The sequence below is a fragment of the Pseudorca crassidens genome, chromosome 15 (genome assembly GCF_039906515.1).
Source record: "Pseudorca crassidens isolate mPseCra1 chromosome 15, mPseCra1.hap1, whole genome shotgun sequence".
In the NCBI taxonomy this organism is placed as follows: Eukaryota; Metazoa; Chordata; class Mammalia; order Artiodactyla; family Delphinidae; genus Pseudorca; species Pseudorca crassidens.
Window position 1 is genome coordinate 14,164,601 of NC_090310.1, and position 21,271 is coordinate 14,185,871.

Sequence of the window (21,271 nt, forward strand, 5' to 3'; positions counted from 1 at the left end):
CAAGAACTACAAGAAAACACAGAAAGACAACTAAACAAAATGAAGAAAACAATGCATGGACAAAATGAGAAGTTCAACAAGGAAACAGTAACCATCAAAGAAACCCAAACAGAAATCCTAGAACTGAAAAATAGAGTAACTGAACGAAAGAATTCAATAAAGAGTTTCAAAATTAGACTCACCGCACATTTAAAAAAGAAAACAAAACAAAATAATAAGCAACTTGGAGGACAGAACATTGGAAACTGTCAAAGGAACAAAACGGGGAAAAAAATGAAAAATTGAAGGAAGCCTACAGGAATTATGGGATACCATGAAAATAAACAATATTCGCATTATGGGAATTCCATAAAGACAAGAGAAAGATAGAGGAACAGAAAGTATATTTAAAGCAATAATGGCTGAAAACTTCCTAACCTCGGGAGAGAAATGGACATCCAGATCCATGAGGCCCAAAGGACCCAAACAGGTTGAACTGAACAGGATCACACCCAGACACATTATAATTAAACTGCCAAAAGTCAAAGAAAGAATTTTAAGAGTGGTGAGAGAAAAAAGAGAACTCACAAGGGAACTCCCATGAAACGATCAGTGAATTTTGCAACAGAAACTTTTCAGGCCAGGAGAGAATGAGCTGTCATATTCAAAATACTGAAAGAAAATAACTGTCAACCAAGAATTCTATACCCCGTAAGGCCGTCCTTCAGACACAGAAAGAGAGAGAAAGATTTTCCCAAACAAACAAAACCTGGGGGAGTTTATCACCACCAGACCCGCCTTACAAGAAATGCTAAAAGGCCAGTTCTCTGAGTGGAAGCAAAAGAATGATAATTAACATCATAAAAACATAAAAAGATGGATGTGGCAAACATTTCACAATATATGTAACTCAAACTATCAGGCTACAGGCCTTAAACTGATACAGTGATATATGTCAATTATTTCTCAATAAAATTGAAAAAAATTTTTTTTCCTTAAAAAAAAGAAAAAGGTATCCCCAAGACAAGACTTTGTCCTTCAGACCCTCAGCAGAATTGCCCCAAACCACTTACTCCTTCCTTTGGGCTGTACTTTGGTCTAGCTAGGCCTCCCCAGGTCAGAGAATCCCCTCAAGAAGGACCAGCTCCCAGCCTACCTAATCCTCATCTACCTATGGGCAAAAGCATGAACAAGAGTTTTGAATTAACTCTTTGCTCCCTCTTACCAAAACTGTATCCCCTAAGAGCTTTGTCCAGAAATATGCCCTAAACTTCTATCAGAATGCAAAAACGGACAAGGGGAAGCTTAAAGCTCTCTCCACCCAATATTTGGTAAGTGTCAGCCACTCATATTAGCAATCAATCCCCCTGTTGTTGGACACCTGTGCGGATGGTAATACTCTGGTGCTGCTGGCCCCAGGATCCTTGGCACAATTCCAATGGTTCCTCTATTCCTTCCACACACTTTTATAATTAAGGCCTTACTAAATAAACCCTCCTCAAATTACCCTAAAAAAATTAATTTGAGATGATTCATAGTCCCAAATGTGAAAGAAAAATAAAGCTTTCACAAAAAAAAAAAAAGAAAATATCTTCATGACCTTGGGGTAGACAAAGATTTCATAAACAGGACATGAAAAGCACTAACCATAAAACTTCAACAAATTAATAAATTGGGCTTTGTTAAAATTAAGAACTTCTGTTTATCAAAATATATCATTAAGAGTAAAAAGGCAAAGACAGACTAGAAGGTATCTTGAAAACATGTACCTGACAAAGCTCTTGTATCCAGAATATATTTTAGAACATCTACAAGTCAATAAAAAATCAACAGTAATCCAAATAAATAAGGAACAAAAGAATTGAACACATAATTCACATAAAAAGGATAGCCAAATGGCCAATCAGCATCTGTAAAAGTATTCAAATTGAAAGGTATTCACTGGGGAAATGCAACCTAAAATTACAGTGAAATATCACTAAACAACAATGAAGATGGCTAAATTTTAAAGTGGGAGGGAGGTCAGAGAATGTAGAACAACTGGCCTTCTCACACACCGCTGGGAGAAATATAAATCGGTACAATTACTTTGGAAAACTGGTAGTGTCTACTAAAGTGGGATGTACACTTACCCTGTAATCTAACAATTCCGCTCTACATATTTACCCAAGAGAAATGCAGGTATATTTATATATCTACAAGAATGTCCATAAAAATTATTCATAATAGTGAAAAACATAAAACAATTCAAATGTCCACCAATGGTAGAAACACTGAATAGTTTGTTGTATAGTCATATACTATATAGCAGTAAAAATGAATGAATTGTTGCATATAACGTCATGGAGAAATCTCAAACAGGGTACTGAGCAAAAAAAAAAAATCAGACACAAAGGAATACATAATAAATGGTTCTATTTGCATAAAGTTCAAAAACAATCAAATCAAAAATAAATGTAAGGGGCTTCCCTGGTGGCGCAGTGGTTGACATTCCGCCTGCCGATGCAGGGGACACGGGTTCGTGCCCCGGTCCGGGAAGATCCCACATGCCGTGGAGCGGCTAGGCCCGTGAGCCATGCCGCTGAGCCTGCGCGCCTGGAGCCTGTGCTCCACAACGGGAGAGGCCACAACAGTGAGAGGCCCGCGTACCACAAAAAAATAAAAACTAAATAAAATAAATAAATGTAAAAGTTCAAGAATGGGCAAAATAATATATGGTGACAGAAGTTGATAGAGCTGTTCATGATATTTTAAATAAAAAGTACAGTTGTAAAAATATGTAATGATCTCATTTTATAAGTAAAATACACACACACTTACATACACATAAATTAAACTCTGGAAGAAAAACAGCACTATAGTAATAGTATTTTTACCTTTGAATTCTGGTAGCGTATAAGTCATCTTATTTTCTTCATTATGGGAATATTTATTTTCTAATTTGTTTTTAGCAGATATGGTTATCTAATGTTTAACCTCATAAAAGGAAATGTCTTTAATTTCTTCTTTAAACAATATTATTGCTCTGGGTTCAAAAGGTTAATATTCATTACATTGATATCTTTTGTTCACTCTCCCCACTTCCATCCTTCCATTCGACCCACTACACAACGGTTTCTATGCAAAACACTATATTCTACTTCTTTTTGACACAGTCATTAGAGGCTAACTGGTAAACCAAGTTTCTTTTTCATCACCCCTTAACCTTCCCTCAATATCTTCATGAAAACTCATTGTTTCTTTGAATTGTATGTAATACACAATACTTGCATGGGATTGTACCAACATCATTATCAAATTCTTCCCAGAGTCACTCTCTATATACACTCTTCATCTTGAAAGCTTGAAAAGTTGTCTTCCCTAAGCTTCCTTCTTTGGCCCTCTTTAGACACTTCTTGGATAATTCCATCCACTTTCTTGCCTTCACCTGCAATCTACTGCTACAGAGATGACTTCTAAATCTATATATTCACACTCCAACATTCCTCTGAGTCCCTAAGTCATGTAAGCAATGATCTACTAGACATCACTTAATGTCTCAACATGAACCTAAGATGCAACACGTTCATCTTTCCTTAAAAAGCTTAGGCAGAAGTCAGGTCTGGAGAAAACCTATTTACTAGGGAATTTCCTGGGGCTGGGGGTAGCCAAACACTTCGTAGGCACTGGCTTTGGAAAACACCATGGGAGAGATCAAGGTCAGCAGTCTTGGTCTGATTTCAAAAGTGGCTAAAACCAGAATATCCTTTTAGCCAACCAGAGGAGGGTGAAATGGCATTAAACCCAAGATGGGTGGAATCAACAACCTGGAAGATCCATGCCTACAGAGAGGGTACACACAGGTTAGATAAAGGTAAAGGGCAAGATAAAGCCTAAGAAAAGATAATAATAAGAAACAAATATCCAGACCACAGCCAGATGCACTAAGGCTCAAGAGAAGCCTTTGGCATCGATAAGGGGAGGTGGAAATAAACCAAATAGATCAATAAGCAGGGGAACCAGTCAGAATGATGGAGGGGTGATTAGCTTGTCCTAAAAAGGAGGGAAGAAGACAGGCTATTTCATTGACTCTAAGATATTCTAGATGGTAAGACACACAATTATTTTATGTACCATCATTTTATGTCTCTCCTTTATGAAAGTAACAATGCTAGCAATTAAATATGACATGCCATCTCTGGCTATCTGACTTTAGAAATGTCAGAAAGTAACAAACTGTGCATGCTGCAACTGGAGAGCAGCAGAGGCACAAGGCCCCCTCTCAGGTGTGCTCAGGACAGGAACCTGATTTACACTCAGGCCTCCATGATATGGAGAAGTAGGCTGGAACACAGTCTTGCGAGACCCTGATACTGGCCAACAAGCAGGAAACTGAGTGAGAAGGGAAAAACCCAGTCTTCTCTCCCATGTGTCTGCTTTACCACTCACACACAACACTTCACTTCTGACACCTCTGGTCACCAAATGTGCGGGGGATTTTCCCTCACCAAGCAATTCTCTGCAACACCAGCTGGTGTCCTACAAATTAACTCAATTCTGAGACTACACCCTACTGGAGAGGCCAGTCCCAAGTCTAGGTTATCACCTGTGCTTCTGGCTGATGGGCTCTAAATCAGAGGTTCCCATAACCCCCTCCTCTGGTTTGATTAATTTGCTACAGCAGCTCACAGAACTCAGGGAAACACTGACTTAGGTTAACCAGTTTATTAAAGGGTACAGATGAACGACCAGATGAAGAGACACATAACGCGAGGTCTTGGGAGGGTCCTGAGCACAGGCACTTCTGTCCCCATGGAGCTGGGGACACACCAACCTCCTGATATGTGGATGTGTTCACCAACCTGGAAGCTCCCCAAACCCCTTAGTGGGATTTTTATGGAGGCTTCCTCTCGCAGGCACAATCAATTATTAACTTCATTTCCAGCCCATCTCCCCTCTCTAGAGAGGGGGTGTGTGTGTGTGTGTGTGTGTGTGTGTGTGTGTGTGTGTGTGTGTGTGTGTGTGTGTGTGTGTGTGTGTGTGTGGCAGGGGGATGCTGAAAATTCCAAGGTGCCTTATTAGAATAAAAGACGCTCCTAATGCTCTTATCACTTAGAAAGTTACAAGGGCTTTAGGAACTCTGTGCCAGGAACTGGGGACAGAGACCAATATATGTATTATCTCACACTGTTACTGATGAAAAACTATGCTGTCTTTAACCTGAAGGTCATAGAGAAACTTTAATAGCATGCAAAACTGCTCATGACCTGATGTTAACAAATAGCAACATATAAAATTGAACCATATATGCAAAACAAATCACTCTCTCCCCCTCAAAGGATTAACTAGAAGTACTACTTCCAAATGTCAGTAGTAGCTGCCTCAAGGTCCTGGAATTATAGGTAGCTTCTTCATTTGTTCCTTTATATTTCTCTTTACTTCCCCCCAAATTTCTATATTCAATGTGTAATTTTTATAATCAGAGATAAGGTCAAATATTAGTTTTTTAAAACCTGCCAGTTGTGGGTCACATGGATACTTTGGTTTATTTAAATATTAGATATAGAGCCATCTCATTCATGTATAATAAGCCCTTCTTAACAGTGAAACAACATTCCTCCGATAACATCAGGTCAATGCATGCTCACATCCACAGAACTAAGTTCATTTTGGATACCCCAAAATATGTAATGCGGGAAATTATTTTTGTCTTTCCAACATGAGGTTTCAAGAATATCAGTATTATTGCTCAAACGTGGAAAAGGATTAATTACTTCCATTTCCTGCTGGATCTTCAACTTGGCATAATAATGTGCCAAGAGAAACACATCTGGTCACACTTCTGATAAAAGTCTACTGTCAGGGCTTCCCTGGTGGTGCAGTGGTGAAGAATCCACCTGCCACTGCAGGGGACACAGGTTCGAGCCCTGGTCCAGGAAGATCCCACATCAGCGGAGTAACTAAGCCTGTGCGCCACAACTACTGAGCCTGTGCTCTGGAGCCTGCAAGCCACAACTACTGAGCCCACGTGCCACAACTACTGAAGCCCACGTGCCTAGAGCCCGTGCTCCACAACAAGAGAAGCCACCGCAATGAGAAGCCCATGCACCGCCAACAAAGAGTAGCCCCTGCTTGCAGCAACTAGACAAAACCCGCGTACAGCAGCAAAGACCCAACGCAGCCAAAAATTAAGTAAATGAATAAAGAAATTTATTTTAAAAAAAAGTCTACTGCCAAAGGTAGGCAGTGCTGTCTTGCACAAGACGGATTTCTTTTTTTTTTTTTTAAAAAAAGGACTGTTCGACAAGTAGCTGCCATGTCTAGAAATTGAAGCTAACACATTTTATGCTGTGTTATCTTGATGGAATTGCTTTTTAGCCCCACATACTCAAATACCAATCTATTTCTCCCCTCATATTTGAAAAGGAACATTTAGACAAAGGATAAAAATCTTGAAATGTAACCTTTATACTTGCCAAGAGTAATAAAACAAAATATGCTACCTTCTTCTACTTTGGGTGGTACTAGATCATACGTAGGCTGAAAAGTTTGGGAAAAATCGGATTTCTTTGTTTATAAAGTTTAAGAAATTCTTTCTCTTCAAATGTCTTTTCTTGCTCAGGTATACTTAAAGCTCAAACAAGTAACAGAAGATAACAGTATGGATGTTCTAATTGAAACATCTCAAATATCACTTTTATTTCAAAGTTTTCATTGAAAAACTCAAATGATTATCAGATGACAGTGATCATATATTTGACCCTAGCTAGTAAGTATAGTCACAACATAAATGTCTTATTTTTCAGTATTAAACAGCAGTAAAGTCGACCTTTCTTAATAGTATCTAATATACCAATAATATCAGACATTCAAAAGGAAATAACATAGCTTGAGTTAATTTAAAGAAAACTTTTTATTTTGACAGCAGCTTCCTGCTGCAGATCTTTCTTAAATGACAGTGTAAACAATACAAGAATGAGAAACATAAACTCATTGCTACAAAATGCTTAGAGAGCAATTGCCCTAATCTGGGAGCAGCTAGTTTAAACAGCCCAAGGAAACTTTTTCAACTATTGTTACGTGGACACAATTATGATATTATATGTAAGAAGCTCATGGGTTAGAAAATATTGTGGAACTTTAAGTTAGTGCGTTACTATCAATGAGTCAATCCAGAGTACTTACAACTGAACTGGACATCCAAAGGCTTACTTGTAACTTCAAGATACGAATTCATTTTGTGGAAAATTTTGGCAAAAAGGAGCCTATTGAGCCATTCTGCTAATGCCTATTTCTCATCTTCCACATTCCGACTCAGGATATGGTCTAGATAACAATCTCATATGTGTTTGAGACTGCCAGCCCCTGCTGTTTACTTCCATCTAAATCCGTTCTGATTTTAATGCTATGTATCTCCTGTCTCAGCAATAAGCAATGAGGATACAGCTGAAGGTGAAGTCCAGAGACGAAGAAAATTTAGGAACCAAAAAGCATCTGACTTGCTAGCTTTATAAATAATCCAAGACAGATCAGAAACCAATGCCTATTTTGAATGTCTTAAATAATGTCAGTGTTAATCACCAAAAAAGGCACAGATTTAAATTCTCAAGCTTAAAAGCAGGGGGCGGGGGGGGGGAGGTGCAAGGCGGCTCTGATCAGCTGAAAAGTCAAGAAAATGGGTAGAGTACATCTCACTACTACAGAGCTCTGGGTGAGTCTCCACTCATTCATTCTTTTAACAAACATTTATCAAATACCATTAACTATGTTGTGTTAGAATTCAGACATGAGTAAGGAATCCAGTTGGGGAGAGAGAAGCTAAGATAAAACAGAGGAAATGAAGTGTATTTACAGATATAAAACTTGGGAAGGCAGACAGGGACAGCTATTTGCAACTGAAAACGGCTTCGCAGTAAAGGTAATAATGAAGCTGAGACTTGAAGGTTGCATAGAATTTCTACAAGTCAAAAAAATGGAAAGAAAGGACAGTCTAGGTTCTGAGGAGGTAACCAAGGACTCGGGACAAGTGCTGGGCACACCTGCAGAAATAGCAAGACAAGCAGGGCTGTGTAGCATTCCTGGGGAACATGGTGAAGAATGAGTCTGGAAACGTTCACTGCAGCCGGACGGCGACGGGGTGGGAATGCCACAGTAAGTGCCGGGCAAAGGAGAGAAAGGCAGGTTTTCTGGGACAGTGACTTCCATATATTTGGCTGCACATCAAAAATCACCCGAGATGTTTAAAATGCGGATTCTCAAATCCCCCTAGGAATAGGAAACTGTAATTTTTTAAGCTCCTGTAGTGACTGTCAGTATCAGTTAGATTTGCGTAAACCAAGAGGAACTGCAGGGTAGAAGCAAAGAGAACAGAAAAGGGGAAAAGGCTACAAGAGAAGAAGAGGTAGAACTAACAGAAAATACCAACTATTGACATAGGGGCCAATGGAAAAGAAGAACCAGAAGGTACCTTAGGTCTAAAAGAATAGGAAGATTTAAGAAGGGGCAAGTGTTTGCAGGAAAAGACATTGGGGTTGGACATTCTGGGGTTGAGTTCCTTATTGGGTAGGAAATTTTGTTCTAGAAATTCAGGAAAATTAACTTCATATTTAAACATATACTATTTGCTGACACCTCTTCTAGGATTGCTATGTACTGCGCTTACCCGTGTTTTATTAATTAGCTTTGGGAGTGTGCATCTCTCTCCTGAAATACATGAAGGACATATAATATATATAAGGCAGGGTGCTAGAAACTTAAGAGGAACTCGATAAATATTTACTGAATAATAAAAGTGGAAGTCTAGAAAAAAGTTGAAGATTTTAGTCTTTTTTTTTTTTAAAGGAAAAAAAAATCTTTTTTTTAAGATGTCATGATTCTTACCTTTGCAGCCAAGGCTTTTAAACTGTCGAGGAATCTTTGCCAGAAATCCTTGAAGAGCGGGCGGTCAATTTTCTTCAGGCTCTCTTTGGTGCTGGCGTCCACACTGACGTATAGCTGGGTAACTGGTTTGAGGTTCCTTGATAATTTAAAATTTAAAAAAAAATACAACAATAGAAGAAGAAAATTATGCCTAAGTCGGGCTTTTCATGATGTTAAATTTACAATCTGTAATAGATGTGATGATTAAACATTTCACTGGGGTCTAGAGGGTTCTGCTTCTCCCAGAAGATTGAAGCCATGATTTTAATGTGACAGAATGGGATGTCAGTTGGTTATTTTTTAAAATGACTGGACACCATCCCTAATAAACTGAAAACATTGGATTACTTAAAATTAGTCTCTCTTCAAACACTACATTTTAGTGGAAAATAAAACAAGATCAGGCTTTAGGTCTGGCACCATCAGCTCAGCACAATTACAAGGGGTTCTCAGACCAAAGTTTCTGCATAAACTCTGCCACTTAAGACTTCTACAGGGGTCTGTGCTGACGGGCCACCTCCCATCATCAATTTGCTGATGGATGTTTTCTAAGGCACAAGAACAAGGCTTCTTTAAGGGCACAGAGCCACACCAATGCCTCACCTATGCCTCTGAGAGCAGGAGTGGGTTTAAAGTCAAGCCCTGTGTGGGCGAACAATGACCCATATCAGGGAGCCGTAAACAATGCAGAGTTAGAAAAAGAGCAGCCAAGCACTTACAAAAGAGCACAACCCAGAAGAAAAATGTATGTTGTAGGTTCTTATCTTTCTTTGCCTTCTTAATCCGCATCCATGAGTACCACTCATTCTACACTTCGCTCAAATTCACTGACTCATTTCACAATGTCATCATCTACCAGATTTCTTGCCAGTTATGTTTTAAGCCCAGATTGTACGTTTTCCCAGAGCCTCTCTGTTCTCCCTTCAAATAGGTCTCATAATTCACTCTCTTCAATGAATTTCGAAGTAGAAAGAAATTCCCCCTTAATAATCCTCTGACCAAATTCTCCCATTTTTAATTTGCTATAACTATTCCATAACTTGTATTTACCCCTAGAATGTTATTTATACATTTTTTGTTTCAAAGTCTAGGCATTTAAAAACTGCCACATAATTCACATGCCATAACATTCACCATCAAAGCGGTTGATGAGCTTTTTATATCTATCAGTATTGGCCTTACCCATCTTTGAGTGGAAGACCTTGAAGGACAGGAGCTCTATTTTTCTTTTCATCCAGCCATACAGGTAGACACTTCAAGCTACTTTTTAGTGGATACTGTTGACTTCAGCTGACAGAACTTTTAAGGAAATGTAGGCCAAACAAATGCTTGTAATCATCTGGCTTAGTGACATATGGAAAAACCAGAAGGGCCTAAACCCAAAGCTGTTAAAAGTGGAGAAGCTCTGACCAAAGTTAGGAAAGAATGATTAAAACACTGGCAGACTCTCACTGCTTTAATCCCTCTCCAATACTGATATAACGGAATCCTTAAAAGTTCAATAATGCGTCACTACTGAGCAAAGGACACCAATTACTGGAAATGCAAAACAACAGCATACTGTAATGGCAGCATTTTGTCTCACCACCCCTTTTGCTGGGGGCCTCTTTAATAACAGACAAGCTACTTTAACTGGATTTCATGTTTTACAAACATAAAAAGGATTGTCTTAATGAATACGGCTGGCTATCATCGTCTGATACTCACAGGACTTTGTCATAAAGCTGCCTGATGCAAAATGGGAACCGGCCTGACCTTTTCACTACACCTCCGTAACTACTTCAAGAGTATGAACAGTAAATTCCAAAGGCCATAGATGTCTTACAAACCACCACCATTTTGCAAAAAAAAAAAAAAAAAGTAGTCCTGGACATTGACACTAGCAATAAGGAATTTTTGACATTACTAAATGTCTGAGATGCTATAATCAGGAATTTTATAGCTCTTTGGCCAGGGATCAGAGGAAGAATGGAGAAGAGGAAAACCCCAAGGAACTGTAGAGCTCATTCCTAAGGGGCTCAAAAGGAGTAAAAGGACACTGGAGAGATTTTCTGAGCCTCAGGGATCTTATGTCTGCCTGCTATTGGTCTCTGTTCCCCGTGACGATGAGGGTCCAAGCACAGTCATTTGTCTGTCTCCATTCTATTCAGAGACAGGATCATTTTAGTTATATCCTTAAAACCATCATCATAATTCCTGTGTCTCAGAATCTCACATTGCTGTTGAGAACAATTAAAAAGGACTATACAATAAAAGGGATATATAACTCTGAGCCCAATCCCCAGTGAAAATACCCTATGAATCTTGATATGATTTTTGTGATGACCCTTCATCCGGCTAATTTTAAATCTCTGAGTTATAAATGATCATATATAGAAAAACATTGCAATTGAACATAAAAATCCCTCTCCCTTCTTCCCTTCCTGAAGAGATTAGGCCTCATTCTACCCAGAATAATCAATAATCATATCAAGATCCTACCTACAATGAAACCTCCTCATCTCTACAGAAAGGAAAAAAGGGAGAGAGATTTATGTTTTCAAGAAATCTAGAGGTTTCAATAGTAACTCTGATGCGCCTATTGGACAAAAAAATAACCGAAGTGACCCAAATATCCAATACTTATATGTGAAATCTATCCAAAAAAGGGACAGTTTCTATTAGCTGTTTCCTTCCCTGTGTTATGGGCCACAGTCTCTTGTTTCTGTGTCTAGTTCATGTTTTTTTTTTTTTTTTACGAAAGCTGGACATTTTAAATAATATTATTTGGCAATTCTAAATCAGGTATCTCCCAACCCAGGGTTTTTTTTTTCTTTTCTTTTCTGTCTGCTTGCTGTTTTTGTTGTTACTGAACTAATTTGGTAAATTCTGTATTCTTGGTTGTGTTTAACCGCTAAAATCCCTGTTTGATTAGCTTAGTGGTCAGCTAAGGATTAGACAGAGATATCCTTAAATGACTTCAATCAATAAGTCTCCTAGGGCTTCCCTGGTGGCGCAGTGGTTGAGAGTCCGCCTGCCGATGCAGGGGACACGGGTTCATGCCCCAGTCCGGGAAGATCCCACATGCTGCGGAGCGGCTGGGCCCGTGAGCCATGGCAGCTGAGCCTGCGCTCCGCAACGGGAGAGGCCACAACAGTGAGAGGCCCGCACACAGCAAAAAAATAAAAAATAAAAAAAATAAGTTTCCTAGCCCTTGCTGAGGGGCTCTATGTGTGTATATTAGGGCAGCCTTCGATGTCCAGGCAGGCATTCGACAACTGTGCCTTAGCTTTCACTGTCTACCTGCTCAAGACATCAATGTATCAAGTGGAGGTGGGCAAATAGGGCCTTTTCAAGTCTTCCCTGGCATACCCACAGCCCTGCCCGCGTACATGGTCTTCTAGATTTCCAGGAACATGCTGGAGCTTCTCAAAGTCCCCTACAAACATCTCATTCCCTGGCTTTTCCTTTTAAGTATTTGGTTAGCTTCCTGTTTGCCCCAACGGTTACTGCTGCCTCAGGCAGCTGTGAAGTTAAACAATTACTGATAATTGCTTATGAGAAACACCGGAGAGAAAGGCTTTCAGTGCTGGACAAACTCTGAGTCACTTGCAACAAACACAACCCCCTTAAGTGAGAGTTGCCAGGGAACTGCCACACATACCATATAATGACAGTTCTCCAGGAATGGGACTTTGAAAGAGTTCCAACTCTGTTTTGTCCCTTCCCCTGGCTGCCAGGCTACTGGTTTTTACCACGACTGTAGGCTACTAGTTTGCAGAGCTGGAGAAGTTGGAATGGAATAAGGACATGTTAACACATCACAAATCTTACTGTTCATATTGCAATTCAGCTAATTTTCTGAGGAACAGTGGGTTTCCACCACAGCCTACTTTAACCCATTTCTAAGCTAAGTTTCAATCCTGAGCCTTAAAAGACAAATCTTTTTTTAATTTAACTTAGTTGTTTTTTGCTTCCTCTTTACTGTACAGAGCCTGGATCCAAAGAAAAAGGGCCATCCCCATACCCACACATACCCCTCAACAAAAGCCTTCAGTTTCTACTTTAGCCACTGGCTTCTCAGAATCCAAAAATCAAATATTCTAGTGTACTGTTGCAAGAAGTCTTGGGAGAAAAAAAGACCACTGCAGTATTCAAAATATTTTTGTATTGTTAATGCATATCATAGAAACACTCTTTTTTCTTTTTAGCCACGCCACGCAGCTTGCAGGATTTTAGCTTCCCCGAACCAGGGACTGAACCCAGGCCCCCAGCACTGGAAGCATGGAGTCCTCACCATTAGACCACCAGGAAATTCCCTAGAAATACTTTTTTGACATGAGAATAAAAATACTATTTACTGGGGGCAAAAAAACGTTCCTCAGATTGTTGCACACCTCTGATTAAGAATTTGATTCTGACAATTTTTGCTGGTATTCTCACTGTTTTTATAGAAGAGTAGGTTTTGAAGGTCTGTACTCTGCTATTCCTAATAACCAACAAACAAGTTTTGTTTTTATTTCCATCACAATTCATCACAATATTCCTTCTTTGACCCATAAGCAAATGAAAAGTGCATTGCTTAAATTATAAGCATATTGGAATATTCTAGTTATCTTTTTGTACTGATTTATAGTTTAATTGCATTGTGTTCACATAGCATGATCTACATGATTGCAATACTTTCTTGTAACTTGCTATAATGCCCAGCATATGGCCATTTGGTAATTTTTCTGAGAGCAACTTCTGTGCTCTTAAAAGGAATTTATATTCCAAAGTTTCTCAATTCAATACTCTATTTCTGTAATACACGCTAAATTTGTTAATTTAGTTGTTCAGATCTTCACTACTATTCCTGATTTTGATTTGCCTGTTTTATCAGTGTGAGAGAAATGTGTTAAAAACTTACTATTTCTCCTTATTTTGAAAATCTCCAATTTTGAGATTATGTTACTGATTGTTGAAAAATTTTGAATTACTGTTTTACGTTCCTGGTAGGTTTAATATTTTATAATTAAGAAATGTTCCATCTTATCTCAAGTAATGGTTCTTGCCTTAAAGTATACTTGACCAATATTACTTAGCCTACCTTTCCAAGGTGCTTTTCATATATTATCTCATACACTAACAATGCCACTATAAGGTAGTCATTATTATTGCAATCATTTTACAGATGAGGAAACTGGGCACTGAGAGGTTACCTTCCCAGTGTCAGAAAGACAGCAAGAGATACAGTCAAGATTCAAACCCAGGTCTCTTCTAGACAGAGCACAAGCTCTTCATCACTTCACTGTGCTGCCTGTCTCTCTTTTTTTTTTAGCCCATCCAGAAAAGCATAGTTTTGAAAAGTGTCCCATCAATTCACAGACACAAAAGAAGACTATATTTTAAACTTAATACAAACAAAACAGGCTGGGAGAAAAAAAAAAACTTCTATTGAAAGGATCAGGTAGTATTTATAATCAATCTTCATTTCATTGTAACTGTTACCTATAGCCACGTAGAGCTGATACATACAAGAAAACTTTATTTTTATTAAAATTAATGTATTTCTTGATACATTTTACTAACTAATATGTGAAGAGATGTCCAATTTATAGAGGTTCTCTAACACATATAGTGAATATCTTAGCAAATACTAGAGAAAACAAAACAGAGCAAACAAAATAACAGAAATACAAGTGGAAGAAGTAAGAGAACAAACAAAGTTCACACATAGTTTCAATGAAGGTGCTCAAAAGTAAACGTACACGGGGACAAATTCTGTGGTGGTGGAGGAGGTAGGTGTAGGAAGTTAAATGTTAATCGTGTCATAGTTAAAAATGGAACACAGCTCTGTCTTCTTATGATAAGCCTGCTAGCAGGGAGAAAGCTTTGAATTAACTATACTTATCGCAAAAGAAAAAATTTAAGATTTTAAATGTAAACTTAAAAATAATATGAAATAGTTAAGAAAACCGTGTAGAAGAGGGGTAGACAAAATAATTAGCTACTAAAGGTATCAGAAAAAAGCCTGAGAAAATCTGGTTAAAATGTTAAACCTTGTATTGCTACTGATGGGAGTAGTTGTTTTTATATCTTTTAAAAATAATAAAAAGATTCTGCGAAAAAATTTAAAAAAAAGAAAATCGTGTAGAAGTGAACTAAAGATGAAGCTAAGAGTGAGCCAGTCGACAAAGGGCTGAACATTTGACTCTAAATCTTCTCATGCTCATAAAGAGACACAGTTATAGGATTCAAATGTCCACAAAGTAAGCACAAACTAGGTTCAGTGTTTCTCAACAACTTCCTTACCTTACAACATGGTCTACTTTTAGCAAGATGTCTCACGTAGGTCTTTGACATCTTAGCACAGAACAATTTACAGGAAGTAATGACAGGGAGTGCTCCAGTGGGACAGTGATACCCAGGTGTGATGGGCCTTTCTGACTGCAGGGCTGAATGCAAGCATAGATCATACAGTCTCAAGAATAAGAGTCCTAAACTCACATGTCTGCAGGAACCAAGTATGATATAATGTGAGTCAACCAAGACACTTTTTTATTTATTTAGCTATTTATTTAATACATTTATTTATTTATTTTTAAAAATTTGTTTATTTTATTTATTTAATTTTGGCTGCATTGGGTCTTTGTTGCTACGTGTGGGCTTTTCTAGTTGTGGTGAGCAGGGGCTACTCTTCGTTGCGGCGCGGGCTTCTCATTGCAGTGGCTTCTCTTGTTGTGGAGCACGGGTTCTAGGCACGTGGGCTTCAGTAGTTGTGGCGCACGGGCTCAGCAGTTGTGGCTCACAGGCTCTAGAGTACAGGCTCAGTAGTTGTGGCACGTGGGCTTAGTTGCTCCGCGGCATGTGGGATCTTCCTGGACCAGGGTTCGAACTCATGTCTCCTGCATAGGCAGGCGGATTCTTAACCAGTGCGCCACCAGGAAAGCCCAAGCAAGCCACTTTTAAAGGAAAAAGAAGTTCTTTGGACACCAAAACACAGACTACATGTGAAACATTCAAGAATATTCTTTCCTTACTCAAAGCAAGATGCTTCCCATTTTTCTTGTATGTGGTACTCTGTCTCCCTTTCGTTGTTTCATGTCTGTTAGAAATGGCGACAGAAATTTCTCTGCTGTAAGAGAATCTACAGTGCGATCCCTCTGACAGGTGGCAGATGAGACTCAGCCTCAGGGCTGAGGAGACAGTAAAATGGTGGAGAGCGTGGCAAACTGAAAAGCAGAGGCTTTACAGAAAAGACAGCCGTTCCTTGCTGTGATATTGTCAGACAATAAGGAACACACATGCAGTCTTTGTCCCTAGTTCCTGGCACAGAGCTCCTAAAACTCTTGGTATTTCCCGAGTGACAGAGGTGAGAAGTGCCTTTTGTTATCTATAATAAGCCCCTTTCAACCATACAAGAATTTATATTAATGGGGTAACTCCTGATGCGCCCATGGACACATTCCAGAGAGGGGCTGGTGCCCGAAGAACCGACCACGTGATTAGAGGGTTGGCACTTTCAGTTCCCCCTGCAACCTCTAGGAAAGGGAGATGGGCTAGAGGTTGAGCTAATCACCAATGACCAATCACAATGATTTCATCAATCCTGCCTATCTAATGAAACCTCCATAAAACCCTCCCAAATGACGGCTTCAGAGAGCTTCCGGGATGGTGAACACACTGGGTGCTGGGAGGGTGATGCGTCTGGAGAGGGTGGGGAAGCCCAGGGCCCTTTTCCCCACATCTTGTCACATGCAACCCTTCTATCCAGATGTTTGAGAGTTGTAGTCTTTATAATAAACTAGTAACAGTAACTGAATTGTTTTCCCCAAGCTCTGTGAACTGTTCTAGCAAATTATCAAACCCAAGGAGGGGTTGTGCGACACCCCAATGTACCGTCGGTTCATCAGAAGTACAGGTGGCAGCCCGGGACTGTGACTGGTGTCTGAAGCAGGGGGCAGCCTGGGACTGAGTCCTGACCCTGTGAGGTCTGTGCTAACTCCAGGGAGACAGTGTCAGAATGGAACTGAACTGCAGGACACCTAGCTGGTGCCTGCAGAGAATTAGAGGACTGCTTGGTGTGGGGAAAAAAACACACATCCGGTGTTAGAAGTGTTGTGAGTAAAAAAACAGATAAGAGTGAAGTGTTCTGGTGTTGTAAAAACAGCACTTCATACTTGGCTCTTGACAATTTTTGCCAGATTGTCTTTTTCTCCAAAGTCAGAAATCTCTTTTATGAAAAATTTCTGGATTTTAAATGTTGGCTAAAAAAAGAAAAAAAAAGTTTCTAAACATGCTACAGGACAAATAAAACCTACTCCTTATCAACTGCCAGTTTGAGACTTCTGGTCTCAAGAACTCTCCAAGCTTTCCCACATGATTAATTAAGTTCCTGAAAAAGACCGAGTCCTGGTACGTTCAAGGTTATCCTCCTTGTACAAAGCACAGCCTGCTGTGCTATTCGGTAGAGTACAAACATGGCCATAAACTCTCCCTCTCCTTGTACCCATGACCCTTTGCAATGTAGCTTTGAGTGCCCCTCACTGACTCCAAGCTTGGCCACGTGACTTGCTTTAGCCAAGGAGAAGTGAGCAAACGTGACACAAGCAGAGGCTTGAACGATGCCGGTGTGTTGGAGTTTATCCTTTCTTGCTGTTCACTGAAACCCTGCCACCACGTGGTCAACTTCAGACTTGCTGGAGGATAAGAGGCTACACGAATAGAGGTCCCAGTTGTCCCAGGCAAGGCCATCATAAACCAGCCATCCCAGCATATCTGCCAACTGACTAGACACATGAACAACACTGAGACCAGCAAAGCCAGCCAAGATGAAAAGACCTCCCAGCCGATTCACAGAATTACAAGCTAAATGAATCGTTGCTAGTTTGACTGACTCAGTTTTAAGGCAAGTGGTTACAGCAAAAGATAACTGATACATGCTACAGTGTATCATATATCAGTTTTACGCCGATCAAAAATACCATTACAGGGGCTTCCCTGGTGGCGCAGTGGTTAAGAATCAGCCTGCCAATGCTGGGGACACGGGTTTGAGCCCTGGTCTGGGAAGATCCCACATGCCGCGGAGCAACTAAGCCCGTGCACCACAGCTACCGAGCCTGAGCTCTAGAGCCCGCGAGCCTGTGTGCCACAACTGCTGAAGCCCACGCACTCTAGAGCCCATACTCCACAGCAAGAGAAGCCACCGCAACAAGAAGCCCGCGCACCACAACAAAGAGTAGCTCCAACTCGCCACAACTAGAGAAAGCCTGCACGCAGCAACGAAGACCCAACACAGCCAAAAATAAAAATAAAATTAATTAATTAAATTTTAAAAAATACCATTATAAAGGCACTTGCTTTTGTGGAACTAAGAAGGCTTTTTCTCAAGAGAAAGGGGTTTTTTTGTGTGCAATCACCACCAGATCTATCATTAACATTAAGTGTCTTACACATTCTTGTCACTTTTATTAATTAGCCTCTACGTCAACAAACAAAAACATAAAGCTACCTAGAATGCAAAAGCTTTCTCATTTGCCTAAGGTGTCTGCTTCTATCTTCAACAAATCCTCGAGGACCACTCACTGTGAAAACTCCCTTCAGTGAACTGTCAGCAAAGAGCCATATGCTTTAGAGCTGGAGGGGAGACTGAGATCCTTTTAAAGCAAAGTTAAGCATCCTGAAAAGGCCACTAGCCTGAATGTAATGCTTGCATGTCGGTCAAGGGAAGGCTAGTTGACAAAGTCAGGATCTTCTTCAAAAGATACCAAGAGTATGGGTTAGGCACTGTAGTAATTTAGAAATTTGTTATTAAAAAAAATAATTAGTACACAGCCAACCACCCAGAGAACATTATTACTTCCTAGTGTATGCTCAAAGATAAAATGGTTGCAAGAGGTTCATCTAACAGCTGATTTGAATGAGCAAAGTGCATCAACATTAGAGGTTAACTTCCAAAATTTACGATCTCCGTGCTATATTAGTAAATCCATAGCCTTGTTTTTCGTAGGACACCAGAGACAATTGGTATTTAGAGTCCTCCTAATTCACGGAAATAAAACAATATTATCTGCACCTAGGAAATTTCTCTTTCCATTTTCTCTTGGACCACTTTCAAGTACATATCTTATTTAATTCTCTATCATTTTCCTCAATCCATGATGGCATTCACAAAGAATACCACGTATTATCAAACAATGAATCACCCTCTCTGGTTATTAGCTTACATGCCACTCCTGGAACATTCAATTCTTTTTAGGCATTACAGGAGGCCCTCTGTATCTGAGGGTTCCACAACCACGGATTCAACCAACTACAAATCAAAAATATTCTAGGGAAAAAAAATTCCAAAAAGTTCCCCAAGGCAAACCTTGAATCTGCCATGTGCCAGCAGCTATTTACAGAGCATTTACAATGTATCGGGTATTATAAATAATTTAGAGATGATTTAAAGTGTATGAGAGGATATGTGTGGGTTATATGTAAACACTATACCATTTTATAAAAGGAACTTGAGCATCAGTGGGGTTTGGTATTTGCAGGGAGTCCTGGAACCAGTCCTCCTCAGATACCAGGGACGACTGCATGTCTTAAATTTGGGATAGACTCCTTTTTTCTGCGTGTGTGTGTGTGTGTGTGTGTGTGTGTGTGTGTGTGTGTGTGTATCCCAACACCACTCTATCTGAACCCCGCCCTCATGAGCCATTTGAAAAGTCAAAGATCTTAACATAAAAATTTAAAAAAAGTAATAGTAACCCTATGCAAAATGTACACACTGACTTTTTTAAAACCTTTCCCTTTTAACTTTTTATACAACTTCAAAAAGTAATATTTTAGCTATCTTTGTGACAATGTTACTGATTTTCACTTTACTGCCTGGTAACTAATAATTTTAATCAACTCTTTGATTTCCTATGATGCTAAATTCTAAACCAAGCACCTACAGTGTGCCAGGAATTATACTAGTGGCATAAAGATAAATAAGCAGGGGTCACTGGCCCAGGGACTCACAGTCTAATGAAGAAGGCACAAGTAAATAACAACCAAGTAAAAGTTAATGTTTTTGGTACTGTAATATGTGTATAGTTCAAGTATAATGCAAAATCAGGTCATTTCCAGGTCCCAGGAGATGGTCATCTCTACCTGGAGAGCCCTCCGAGTCATCCAAACCAACCGCATCATCTTACCTCCTAAACCCGCTTCTTCCTCACATGATCCCTCGACTGTTACAGGGCCCCACAGTCCTAGCAATCAACATGGCTGGAACTTTCCGAGTCACCAGTTAAGTCCTCTTCTGTGCAGGGCTCACAGAGCCATACAAACAGTATGCCAAGCTTATCATGCCTCAGTGATACCTTTTTTAAGACTCCTCATTCTCTTACTTTCATCCTTTTAACTCTTACCTAAACAAACGTATAATCTGCTATCTAGTTTCCTGCTTCTTGGCTCACCCACTTTATACCGTGCTGGCAGACTACTCTGCAGAAAGCAAGCTCTTTCTAAAGAACAGCATTTGAAGTCATCTGCAACCTTGTCCCAACCTTTCCAACCTGGGTTCCAGCTGCCAGTCTCTTTCACACACTCTGTGGTCCTAATCAACTATATTTACATAATGGTATCCCAAATACCCCAACTCTGTAACTTTCTCGGACAGTTCTTATTAAAAATCCACAGTTTCCTATCTCCCCAAGTACCCATCCCAGCCATACTTTAAGATCCAAATTTAATGAAGCCTTTTCTGAGAAGTTTTACCCTGCTTCTCTCATCTAAAAAAAAAATTGCTTTCTCTTTTGAATTCCCCCAGCAATTTATTTGTGCCTCTATTTCTTAAACTAATGTTATCTTCCCCGATAGAATGGATTTTTAAAAGCAGGAGCTCTGTCCCCTCAAAGCCAACATTTGTATGTACTTAGTAATCAGTAAGTCCTTTCTGAATATATTAATGCCTGTTAGTTTTACTTTTCAGTCAAACACAGAGTCAAGCAGCAGTATCTTAACAAGCTGGACCACTCACCTGATTTCCGCAGGGAACTGTGCATTTGTGACCAGGAAACTGGAGATTTTTCGCTCGTGGAGTAGCTTCAAAAACCTGTTGATTTCTGGGTACATGATGGGTTCTCCCACAAGGGATAATGCACAGTGCTTTACTGTCATTCCTTCCTCAAAGCGTTCCTCTCTGACACCTGGCACTCCTGGAGAACATGGTGGAAAGGAACAAGCTCAATAAGGCACAGATAGAGGACATCACTTTTATTTTTCTTAATTAAAAATTTAAAAATTTTTCTTAATGGTTCTTTGATTTTAGAGGGCAAAATTACTTTTGATACCAACCAAATACTACAAAACAAGAGCCTGGGGGCGGGGGGCAACCCTAACATTATTAAACCAGAAAAAAAAAACCTAGAATTATTATATCAGCAATCTCATCCTTCCT

The 21,271-nt window shown here is 39.7% G+C and overlaps 1 protein-coding gene across 3 annotated transcripts in view; it reads right to left on the minus strand.

Moving 5' to 3' along the window:
* LOC137206838 (S-adenosyl-L-methionine-dependent tRNA 4-demethylwyosine synthase TYW1) overlaps positions 1-21,271 on the minus strand; it is a 206,152-nt gene that overhangs the window by 112,020 nt on the left and 72,861 nt on the right. For all 3 annotated transcript variants that reach the window (XM_067705974.1, XM_067705973.1, XM_067705972.1), the window contains exons 12-13: positions 20,852-21,029; positions 8,839-8,974 (exon numbers count right to left, since the gene is read on the minus strand). In XM_067705974.1, the coding sequence (XP_067562075.1) occupies positions 8,839-8,974; positions 20,852-21,029 (314 nt within the window). The remainder of the gene's footprint in view (positions 1-8,838; positions 8,975-20,851; positions 21,030-21,271) is intronic.